The sequence below is a fragment of the Eucalyptus grandis genome, chromosome 2 (assembly GCF_016545825.1).
Source record: "Eucalyptus grandis isolate ANBG69807.140 chromosome 2, ASM1654582v1, whole genome shotgun sequence".
Lineage (NCBI taxonomy): Eukaryota > Viridiplantae > Streptophyta > Magnoliopsida > Myrtales > Myrtaceae > Eucalyptus > Eucalyptus grandis.
The window spans coordinates 28832102-28843868 of NC_052613.1; the positions used below are offsets into that span (position 1 = coordinate 28832102).

Below are 11767 nucleotides of genomic sequence, written 5' to 3' on the forward strand. Positions count from 1 at the left end.
GGTCCGCACAGTGCATCGGGCACCCAGAGCATTCGGGGGAGCCAAGCTCACCGAGAAGGAACATGGGGATCCTTCACGAATCCTCTATGCCTAATCCGGCCAATCTCTCCATTGCTGAATCTGAATCCGTATCAGGAGACTTGGAATGGAAATTGGTGAAGTGCATAAATAAAAGGAAGAAAAGAAAGCAGAAAAACAAGCTATTGCTTCTTCTGCAGCTGCCTCGTTTGGCCTTTCCCCTCCCACTGATGAAGGCCAAGTTTTGAAGCGTAGGGATGTTCAAATAGAGGAGTATCATACCGAATCTCCTCAACCTTTGTGTGAAGGAGATCCTATTCCTCTGGATCTATCTGAAAGTTCTGAGGATATATCGAATTCTAGCATCCGTGGCGTCCATAGTGATGATGAAGTTCAGTCTGCAGTTAATTCTACCGTGAAAAGGAAGCCTCCTGTTAGGATTCCTACCTCCTGGGATCAGATTCCGAGCCTCCTCCCTGACCCCCCTCCTGCTGTAGTCCCTAAAGCTTCAGCTATGGGGAAGAGGACCTCCAAAAAGAGGTAATTCTGTTCTGTTCTAGTTTTTTGGATGATAATCGGCTTTTGGAATATTAGAGGCATTTTGGATCCCCTTAGGCGGGCTGAAATAAGGCGGTTTGCCCTTGTTAATAATCTGTGTTTCATTGGCCTCTTTGAAACTAAGGTGCCTGAGGATCTTTTTGAATCTGTCTCTTCCAACCTTATTAGGGGGTGGAATTGGCTCTCGAACTATGATTTCTCGCCGCGCGGCAGAATCTGGGTTGGTTGGAACCCAAACTTGGTTTCCTACTCTGCTGTTTCAATTAGTGATCAAGTGTTGCATGGCATGCTTAAGTTCAATAGTTCTGGTACATGCTGTTATGTGTCTGCTGTATATGGGGAGCACACGTTCTCTCGGCATCGGCCTCTTTGGGAAGACTTGTGTTTTCATAGTGATACCTTCCGGCACTCTCCTTGGCTGGTGGTTGGCGACTTCAACGCAATCAAGGATCCTTCTGACCGCATTGGTGGTTCCATGAATTGGATTCCCTGCTTTGACGAATTTCCCCAGTGCTTGTCCCGAGCGGAGTTGGTAGACCTCAGGTATGTTGGCTGCCGTTTCACGTGGTCCACATCATCTGGGGAGGCAAGGAAAATGAGGAAAATTGACCGTGTTCTCGTCAATGGTGAGTGGATCTCCACTTCTCTTACTCTGAGGCGAATTTCCTAAATCCTGGAATCTCAGATCATTGCCCTATGACTGTTAGAGTGGAGCAGCCTCCTATTAGGAGGAAGCCGTTTAAATTTTTCGAATTTTGGACTCATCACCCTGAATTTAAGACCACCGTCCAGCAGGCCTGGAATACTCCTATCTTAGGTGTTCCTATGTTCCAATTGGTCTCGAAACTCAAAAGGGTGAAGTTTCTCCTCAAATCTCTCAACCGTGATGCCTTCTCTAATATTACTACCAAGGTTGCTGAGGCTAGAGAAGCTCTGGCAACTGCCCAGATTCAGCTATAAGCGGACCCAGCAAGCTCTGCATTTACTCAACAAGAAATGGAGAGTCGTAGTGTATATGTTGAGCTGAGATCCCATGAGGAATTGTTCTATAAACAGAAGTCTAGAGTTAAATGGCTTAAAGAGGGAGATAGGAACACGAAATTTTTCCATCAATCTATGAAGAGAAGGCACCTATCAAACCGAATCCTTTCGGTTAAAGATCCCTCTGGAAATGTCATTACTGATCCTCTCTTGGTCCCCCAGGTGTTTGTTGATTATTTTTCTGACCTGTTATCCCCGAAAGAAGGTCTGATTAGGCCGTCCCTTGAAGAGTTGCGACATTATGTTCGCAAGCCATTGTCTCAGGATCAAGTGGGTATTCTTTGGCTTCCGGTTTCGGACTCTGAAATCAAGAACACGTTATTTTCGTTGGCAAAAGGCAAGGCACCCGGACTTGATGGGTTTCTGTTGAATTCTTTAAATCTTGCTGGGATTCTGTTGGCTCTTCGGTGCTTGAATCGGTGCATGACTTCTTCCAGAATGGTCTGCTATTAAAAGAGGTAAATGCCACTATTCTTGCTCTTGTTCCGAAGGTCCCTAATGCTACTGCTGTTACGGATTTTAGACCAATTGCATGCTGTAACACAATCTATAAGGTGATCACTAAGATCCTAGCAAATAGAATAGCTGGAGTGTTAGGGGATTTGATTAATCAATCCCAGAATGCTTTTGTCAAGGGCAGGAGAATGAGGGATAATATCCTATTAGCTCAGGAACTATTTGCGGGATTCCATCTATCTCCCTATCTCGCCTAAATGTGCAATCAAGGTGGACTTCCATAAGGCTTACGACACTATTGATTGGGATTTCTTAGAGCTTGTTCTGCAGGCATTTCGGTTTCCCCCTCAATTTATAAAGCTTGTCATGGTCTGTGTTCGATCTCCGAGTTTCTCCATTTCTATCAATGGGGATCTTCACGGTTTTTTTTCCGGGGGGTAGAGGCATAAGGCAAGGCGATCCGATGTCCCCATACCTCTTCACCTTGGTCATGGAAGTATTCTCGGGTATTCTGATGTCTCGCACCTCCAGTCCGGACTCCAAATTCTTCTGGAGGTGCAAGCCAATCCAGTTGTCCCATTTATTTTTCGCTGACGATGTTTTCTTATTTTGTCAAGCTGACTGGAAGTCGATTGTTTTGCTGAAAAAAGGGCTGGATTTGTTCTCCGCTTGGAGTGGCTTACTCCCTAACAAGCATAAGAGTGAGATTTTCTTGTCTGGTGGGGACCTTTCTATTAGGAACAAAATCCTTTGGGCGTTCGGTTTCCAGGAGGGGCATCTACCGGTCCGCTACCTTAGTGTCCCGATTATTTCTTCTAGATTGAAGCGAGCGGATTGTATTGCTCTGATAGATCGTATTACTACCAGAATCCAATCTTGGACGCATAGATTCCTATCCTTCGCAGGTAGGCTACAGCTTATAAGATCTGTCATTCACTCCATCCAAACTTTTTGGACGAGTGTGTTCACTCTACCTTCTTCGGTCCTAGAGGATGTTGAGCGGATAATGAGGCAATTTCTATGGAAAGGAACATCTCTCGGTCGGGGTGGTGCCAAGGTGGCTTGGAAGGATGTCTGTTGCCCAAAAGCGGAAGGGGGCCTCGGCATTCGGAACATCAAGCAATGCAATAGGGCGTCCATGGCCAAATACATATGGATTCTGTTTTCTGATAAACAATCCTTATGGTGTCGATGGATCCACTCCATTTTCCTGAAGAATAAGAATTTTTGGATTGCTGGTAAGCCAGGGACTTGCTCCTGGATGTGGAAGAAGATTCTGCAGCTTATACCCTACTTCCGCTCATCGTTCAGGTGGGCTGTTGGTAATGGTTTTTCTATTTCGTTATGGCATGACTATTGGCTACCATGTGGTCCTCTAGATGGTTTTGTTCCCTCATCGTTTAGGGATTCTATAGGCCTTCCGGATTTTGCAGTTGTTGCTGATCTCTATACTCCGATGGGGGAAGTGTTTAGATCTCTTCTGGATAGATGGTCAATTGTTCTGCCGTCTTTATCATCCTTACAGGACAAATTCATTTGGTGCTGCGACCCCTCGGGTGTATACTCTGTTGCCTCGGCTTGGGAATCCATCAGGATTAAGAGGAATCCGGTCCAATGGGCCTCTCTCATTTGGGATAATGCCCATGCGCCCCGATATCAATTCATCCTGTGGCTTATAACTAAAAACCGGCTCCCTACTCAGGCGATGCTTCTATCTTATGGCAGAATTAAGCATTGTGTTTGCACTTATTGCAATGAAGTCCCTGACTCTGTTGATCATCTCTTCTTCGGATGTCGCACCTTGGCTTCTCTGGCCTTCTTTTGGGCCACCAGGTGCAACCTCCCTTGGAAGAACAGAAGCTGGAAGGATCTGCTTACCTAGGCTACGAAGTTCCTTAGTGGCAAGGACTTCTATCACAGGTTGGTTCGGTTCTCATTTGGAGCCTTATGTCATCTGATTTGGAAGATGAGGAATGTTGCTATCTTCCGAGGTGAGGCGGTAGCTATTCCTGCACTTAAAAACCACCTTATTAAGGCGGTCAGGGACAAAGCTATCTCCTTTTCCAAGGTTCCGCCATCTCCGAGGAATAGAAGACTTCAAAGATGTTGGGGATTCGATCCGGGGGTGTTCTCTACTCACTGATCGTCCAGCTGCTCGCTTTGTTTTGTTCTTCGTTCTCTGTTTTTTCAGTCGGGAGGGTCATGGTCGTTGTATGTTGTCCCTCCGACTGCTAGTTATTTTCTTTCCTTGTTCTTTCTTACATCGGTTCCCCTTCACTCTTCGTCTTAGAGTGTAGGTTTTGGATCCGTTCTTTTGTAATTGGCCGTTCTCTTTCTATTTAATTATCTTTACCAAAAAAAAAAAAAAAACAATTGCGAAAGCATACCACCGGCCGCGGTGGCTCCACTGGCTAAGACTCTGCTGATCCTCAACGAAGAGGTGAAGGGTTCAAACCCGGGGAGGCGCTAGGTGTATTAAGTGTGACTCGGGGGTGGTGGGTCCTCCCGCTAAGTGTCACCTGGGGGTTTACGGCACGGCTATCGGCCGGTTCCTCCCGGCTCCTCCAAAACCAAAAAAAAAAAAAAAAACAACTGCGAAAGCATATGATTTTGCCATTTCCGTCCGTGCGGATCACTGTTCACGTTTCCTCTCAAGCTGGGCGACTGGTTCACTGTAGCTCGTTTTCTGGTCTTCGAGCGATTCCGACCGCTTCGGCCGTCCATTGGCTGCGATTTTTGGAGGGAAGCCTCACCTCCTCCCCCCTCAAATCTTCACCGAAGCGTTTCGGTTGGCGTGGCCTTATTCGAGAGATCTCCTGGTTCGTGGTTAGGGTTCTGGTGCGGACTCCAGCGTCTCTGCCCGAGCTTCGTGCCGACCCTTCAGCCAGCCATTGGCCGCATCCTTTGGAGGTAAGCCTCGCCTCTACCCTCTCAGAATTGTAGCCAAAGCATTGCCCGTGCCATGGCCTCTATTGCTGGATTTGCTCTACGATAGATTGCTGGTGTGGTCAGTTTCTGGTTTCGCCTGTCTGTGAATGGCGTCTACGAGTAATGACCCATTGGGCCGGGGGAAAGGCAAGCCCCAGGATCCCCCTAGGAGTCGTAGCCGTGTGCGAAATGCCTCTCGAGGCAGGGATAGAAGACGCCCTGGTACTCAGACTCGGGATAAGTCGAAGGCCCCTCAGTCCCGTTCCTGGGCTAATGTAGCTAGTCTGTCTGCTAAGGGTTATGAACTTGGCTTTGCCCCGCCTATCTCGGTAGGGAAGAAATCGGTGGTTCGGTTATCTGACAATGCTAAGTTTGCTGGTGATCCTAAATGGAATAGCTGCTTGGTAGGCTACTATATCGGGAAGAATGTGCCATTCAAGATTACTGAGATGGCGTTGAGGAAGGCTTGGGGTGCGCATCTAACTGAAGTGCTGGCCAACGAGGATGGCTTTTACTTTTTCATCATTCCTGATGATGAATATAGAAAGAAAATTCTGGATGAAGGCCGTATGACAGTGGCCAGAATCCCTTTGGTGCTCAAACAATGGCATCATACAATGGAATTGAAGAAGGACCTTCAATCATCTGTCCCGGTCTGGATTCGCTTAAAGAACATCCCATTCGCATATTGGTCGGCTCCAGGAATTAGTGAAATAGCAAGTGCTGTTGGGAAACCCTTGTATGTGGATCCCTTGACGGAGAAAATGAAAAGACTATCATTTGCCAGGGTCTATGTTGAGATCTCTGCAAAAATGGAGCGATGCGAGGAAGTTGAAGTTTGGGTGGATGACAAAACCTTCCTGGTTCCGGTGCTTTATGAATGGAGACCGAACTCGTGCATGAAATGTGGTGTGTTTGGACACAACTGCCTTGCAAAGGTAGATGTCAAGCAACCTCCGGTGGCTGCAGTTCAATCTGCTCCTACTGCAAATCCAGTTGCTGTAGTTCGATCTATGGCTACTGCAAATCCAGGTTCTACAAACCCAGATATATCATCCTCTTCGGATGAAGGGTGGAAGAAGGTCACAAATAGGAGGAATAAGCAACCTCAGGGGAAAGAGGCAGCTTCTACTCCTCCAGTCTCGGCATTAAAGGCCAATCCGATAGCTGGGTCGAGGATCCATAATGCAGCTGAAGACCAAATCTGCAAAAATCCAGAAAATGATGGTAATTCAATGGCTCTGGTTGTCTCCAACCCGGATGATGCTGCGATAGCACTTTCTTCTGAGGAAGAGTCAGAGGAAAATGCAAGTGCTGTTAGTAGTAGTGGTAGCGAGGAAGGAGATCCTATTCCTGGTTCGCCAAGCCTCCAGGATACATCCCATCCTAGCCCTAAGGCTCCTCCCATCCAGAAGGTCCCTCCTAAAGCTTCTGCTATGGCCACTCCCTCAAGTGCTCCGAATATGGAGTCAAGTAGGAGGAGGCCCCCCAGACGACGGTAATTCTGTCCTCTCTCATTTTTTTATATGAATTTTGGTATATGGAATATTAGGGGCTTGGGAGACCCCGTTAGGCAAGCAGAAATAAGGAATTTTTTTAGGTCCAACCACCTCTGCTGTGTTGGTATTATTGAGACCAAGATATCCTCTGCTGTGTTTAATTCGGTTACCTCTGTCTTACTTCCTGGCTGGTGTTGGGTTAATAATTATAATCATTCCCATAAGGGGAGAATTTGGGTGGGGTGGAACCCCCGTGAGGTGAATTTTTTGGTTAATGGTTCCTCTGTGCAAGTTATCCATGGTAGGTTGCTCTGGTTGGCGTCGGGTAAGGCCCTGTTTTTGTCGGTTGTCTATGCTGAGCACAGCTTTGTCGCTAGACGGCCTTTATGGGAAGATTTTATCCAAACAAGTAACACTCTTTCTTTTGCTCCCTGGATTGTTGCTAGTGATTTCAATGCTATTTGTGATCCTTCGGATAGAATTGGTAGCTCAAACGCTTGGATACCGGCGTTTGATGAACTGAGGGACTGCTTGACACAGGCGGGCCTTGATGATTTACGCTACACGGGTTATAGATACACCTGGGCTACCTCGTCGGGTCCCAACCGAAAACAGAGGAAAATAGATAGAGTTATGGTTAATGGCCGCTGGAATTCGGAATTCTCATTCTCGGAAGCCTCCTTTATAGCTCCAGGCATCTCGGACCATACCCCAATGGTTATCAAGGTTATGCAGGTCCCCAGATCCTCGAAGCCGTTTAAGTTTTTTAATTTTTGGATGACTCATCCGGAATTCCTTGCAATGGTTACTGAAGCTTGGCGTTCTCCCACTTATGGTTCATCTATGTATACTCTGTATGCAAAGCTGCGTCTCCTTAAATGCAAGCTGAAACAGCTCAACAAGGATTCCTTTTCTGACTTGTCTATGAGAACCGCTGAGGCCAGACAGGCTCTCCAGTCCACTCAGGATGCTCTTCAAGCGGATCCTTCAAATTATCTTCTTGCTGAAGTTGAGAAGCAGCAGATTCAAGTGTTTACTGATCTACGCTTGCAAGAGGAATCGTTTTATCGTCAGAAATCTAGGGTACGTTGGTTAAAGGATGGGGACGTTAATACTAAATTTTTCCATCAAGTGGTGAACAAGCGACACCTCCAAAACAGAATCATATCAGTGGCTGATGGAAACACCACGACCTCTGACCCTTCGAGAGTTCAGAAAATATTTGTTGATCACTTTCGTGAGCTGCTTACTGCGGCTCCTGCTGTGGCGTGTCCTGCATGGAGGAGATCCGAGCGGTGCCAAGCATTCGCTAGATGAGGAGCAGGTTCGTTTCTTATCCGCCCCTGTTTTCGATGATGAAATCAAGAATACTCTGTTTTCTCTTGCCACGGGTAAAGCCCCTGGGCCTGATGGTTTCAATGTTGAGTTTTTTAAACACTCTTGGGACATTGTTGGTGCTTCGGTGATCTTGGCTGTTAGAGATTTCTTCATAACAGGAGAGCTGTTAAAGCAAATCAATACTACCATCATTGCCCTAGTGCCCAAGATCCCTAATGCCTCGACTGTTCATGACTTCAGGCCAATCGCATGTTGCAATACTATATATAAGTGCATCACTAAGATTATTGCTAATCGCATATCCCGTGTGTTGCCATCCATCATTAGTTTGCCGCAAAACGCATTCGTAAAGGGTAGGCACATCAGTGACAACATTCTACTTGCTCAAGAGTTATTCAGTGGCTTCCAGCATGATCCCTATAGGCCTAAATGTGTAATCAAGGTCGATTTTAGGAAGGCATATGATACAGTGTGCTGGGAGTTCATTGAAGTTTGCTTACAAGCTTTCGGATTTCCTCAGCAGTTCATTGAACGCATTATGGTTTGTGTTCGGTCCCCTAAATTCTCGGTCTCCCTTAATGGGGAGCTTCATGGATTCTTTGCAAGTGGGAGGGGTATCCGTCAAGGAGACCCAATGTCTCCCTACCTATTCACACTTGTGATGGAAGTCTTTTCGGGATTACTGGATATTCAGACGGCAAACCTGGCTTTGGTTTCTTCTGGAGATGTAAATCGGCTAAACTCTCCCACCTGTTCTTCGCGGATGATGTCCTCCTGTTTTCTCGGAAGCGAGCTTGCCTTCCATTGAACTCTTGAAGGCAGGTATTGACTCTTTCTCCAACTGGAGCGGGTTGGAACCGAATCTGAATAAGAGTGAGGTGTTCTTATCTGGAGGATCGCCTCGCCTTCGGAATGATATTCTGGACAAGCTTGGATTCCAGGTAGGCTCTCTTCCCTTTCGATACCTTGGAGTCCCGGTAATATCTGCGAGGCTAGGTAAGGCTGACTGTGTGATGCTGGTAAATGCAATAACAGCCCGTGTTCAGTCATGGACCCATAGATTTCTGTCGTTTGCCGGTAGACTGCAGCTCATTAAATCTGTTCTATACTCTATTCAAGTCTTCTGGGCAAGCGTTTTTTTCTTACCATGTGCTGTGTTGGATAACATTGAGAAAATTTTACAACAATTCCTATGGAAGGGGCCGACGTTGGGTTCGGGAGGGGCCAAAGTCGCTTGGTGTGATATATGCCTCCCGAGAAGAGGGAGGACTCGGTATACGTACCTTAAGGGAAAACAACGTTGCATTGATGCTTAAACACATCTGGAAGCTTTTCTCAGACAAAGAATCCCTTTGGTGTAAGTGGATTCACTCCACCTTTTTAAGTCGGAAGAACTTCTGGATAATCCCGATCCCAACGTACTGCTCTTGGGCGTGGAGAAAACTCCTTCGCCTCCGTAATGCTTATCAGCAGCATTTTAGATGGAGGATTGGCAATGGCAGGTCTGTATCGTTCTGGTTTGATCCCTGGCACGATAATGGCCCGCTCAACCGCCTCTTCTCCAACCAGGAAATTTACCGCTCGGGCATCCCTCGGGTTGCCTCAGTAGCCGATGCTTTCTCTTCGCCTTTGGGCTGGTATGTGATCAATATTATGGCCAATTGGTGGGAACCCCTCCCGGAGTTCAACCAACAGGCGGACTGCTTCCAATGGATTCGGCACCCCTCAGGGCGGTTCTCAACAGCGTCGGCCTGGGAATTATTGAGGCCCAAAGGAAATTCTGTGCCTTGGTCCTCATTCGTGTGGAATTCTTCTATGCCGCCAAGATACCAATCGCACTTGTGGCTCATCACCCGTAACAGACTCCCAACGCAGGTTCTGCTCCTCTCCTATGCTAGGATCTCAGCAGCGCTCTGCCCGTTTTGCTCAAGCAGGCCCGATTCGGTGGACCACCTGTTTTTCGCATGCCAAGCTCCGGTTAATCTTGCATCCTTCTGGGCTGCGAAGTTTAACATATTCTGGCGGAACAAATCCTGGTGTGAAAACCTCGATTGGGCGTCCAATTGCTTCTCAGATAGGAGCTTCTATGATTCGTTGGCTCGGTTCAGTTTTGGAGCCTTGTGCTATATAATCTGGAAAGAGCGTAACAACATCATCTTTCGAAATCAGACTCTATTCCTCCCGGCGATGAAGATGCATCTCCAGAAGGCGATCAAAGACAAAGCTTCGACTTTCAAGCGTGTGCAGGATACCCCGAAGAACAGAAGGCTGCAACAGAGCTGGGACTTGAGTCCGTCTATCTTCCACGGATGATGGAGGGTTGTTTGTTTTCAGTTTAGCCTTTGTTGTTTAGGGTCTTTTGTGGTTCATTGGATCCCATGGCACCCCCTCACTCTCCTTTGACTCCCGTCATTGTGAGTGATCGTCTTGTAGGTGCCTGGCTTCCCCCCTTGTAATCTTCTGCAAAATCTATTCATTTCTTACCTTTACCAAAAAAAAAAAAAAAAAAACAACTGCGAAAGCATGGGTTTGGCCATTTCGGAATTCGCCTGGTACTGTTCACGGTTTTCTCTCTAGGGGCCGATCGGCCGCACCGTAGCTCGTGATTACTGCGAGGTGATGCGTTCGCCTGTGTTGGCCGGCGGTTGAGGCTAATTTTTGGTGACAAGAGGCGCCTTTTCCTGCTCCATCAACCCCTCCGATCCATTTCCTGGTACGTTCCCTCTTCGTCGGTGGTATTGGATCGATGGATTAGGGTTTCGGGTTTTCGGCTTTCTCACATTGTGCGATTCTGCTGTAATGGTTGATGATTCGGTGAAGAACCGAACGAATAATGAGGGAATGAGCACTCGGCCTTCCCCTTCCCTTAGGATGGAACGACCCCCATCGGTTGCCCCTTCGGTGAATGCTGGAAACCGTAATGCTCGTCATGCTCCTTCTGGACCTGCAAATTCGCGAATTCCTCTTTCGTTTGTTAGAGGAAGGCCGAACAGTAGGGGACGATCAAAGACTAAGCGATCCTCTTCTAGAGGTGTCTCCAAGAATCCTGTCACTCGTTCTTGGGCTGCAGTGGTGAGTGCGGCTAACAAGGGTTACGACTTGGAGTATTCGCGCCCGCAGATTATTGATGGCAAACCTGTCGTTTACATGGACGAATCGGATAAACAGGCAGCTGATCCTAACCTATACGATTGCCTTGTTGGATACTTCATCGGTAAAAAACTACCGTTTAAGGTTGTAGAGGAGTCCCTCAAAAGGGCATGGGGTCATGCGTTGCTTGAAGTTCTGTCAAACGGTAGTGGAGTTTATCTCCTTCGGATTGCTGATAAGGATTTTAGGAGGAAAATACTGGAGGGCGGTCATATGACAGTGGCCAGAATTCCGTTTGTCCTGCAGCAATGGCAACCGGGCGTCGAGCTAAAAAAGGATGCCCATATGTCTGTTCCAATCTGGGTAAGATTGAGAAACCTTCCCCTTGCCTATTGGTCGGCTCAATCGATTGGCAAAGTGGTGAGCACCATTGGTAAGCCATTGTATGTGGATCAGAGAACAGAAAACATGTCTATGCTGGCATTTGCGCGTGTTTGTGTCGAAATTTCGGCACAGCAACCTCTTTATGAAACTATAGATCTTTCCACAGATGGTGATATTGATGTAGTTGAAGTAGAATTCGAATGGAAGCCTCCGGTCTGCCTTAAATGTGGTATTTTTGGTCACACCTGCAAGGATACTGTTTCTGTTCCTGCTGCTGGTGTTTCTCGGTCTGGAGCATTTGCAAATACTGTTAATACATATACCTCTAAGGATGCACCTCAATCTACTCCATTGTTGGCCAAAGGCAAAGGAGTGGCTTTACCGCCATCATCTTCACAGGATGGAGATATTCCACTTGGACTCAAGCGAACCGAGCCGCTGCGTAACCTTCGGGG

At 47.2% G+C, this 11767-nt stretch overlaps 1 protein-coding gene across 1 annotated transcript; it reads left to right on the forward strand.

Moving 5' to 3' along the window:
- The first annotated feature begins 5108 nt into the window (after window positions 1-5108).
- On the forward strand, window positions 5109-10151 carry LOC108956502. Its single transcript, XM_039306940.1, has 5 exons — window positions 5109-6499; window positions 6806-7583; window positions 7672-8565; window positions 8657-8779; window positions 9201-10151. Exons 1-5 carry the CDS (start codon window positions 5109-5111, stop codon window positions 10149-10151), a joined length of 4137 nt encoding a protein of 1378 aa, XP_039162874.1.
- The last annotated feature ends 1616 nt before the right edge of the window (window positions 10152-11767 follow it).

Excerpts from the sequence above, each read along its gene's own strand:
- LOC108956502 (XM_039306940.1), top strand. The coding sequence starts at position 5,109 with ATGGCGTCTACGAGTAATGACCCATTGGGCCGGGGGAAAGGCAAGCCC. Across the intron at positions 7,584-7,671 it reads TTTATCGTCAGAAATCTAGG|TGGCTGATGGAAACACCACG; the intron begins GTACGTTGGTTA and ends GAATCATATCAG. Across the intron at positions 8,780-9,200 it reads TGGACAAGCTTGGATTCCAG|TGGATTCACTCCACCTTTTT; the intron begins GTAGGCTCTCTT and ends CTTTGGTGTAAG.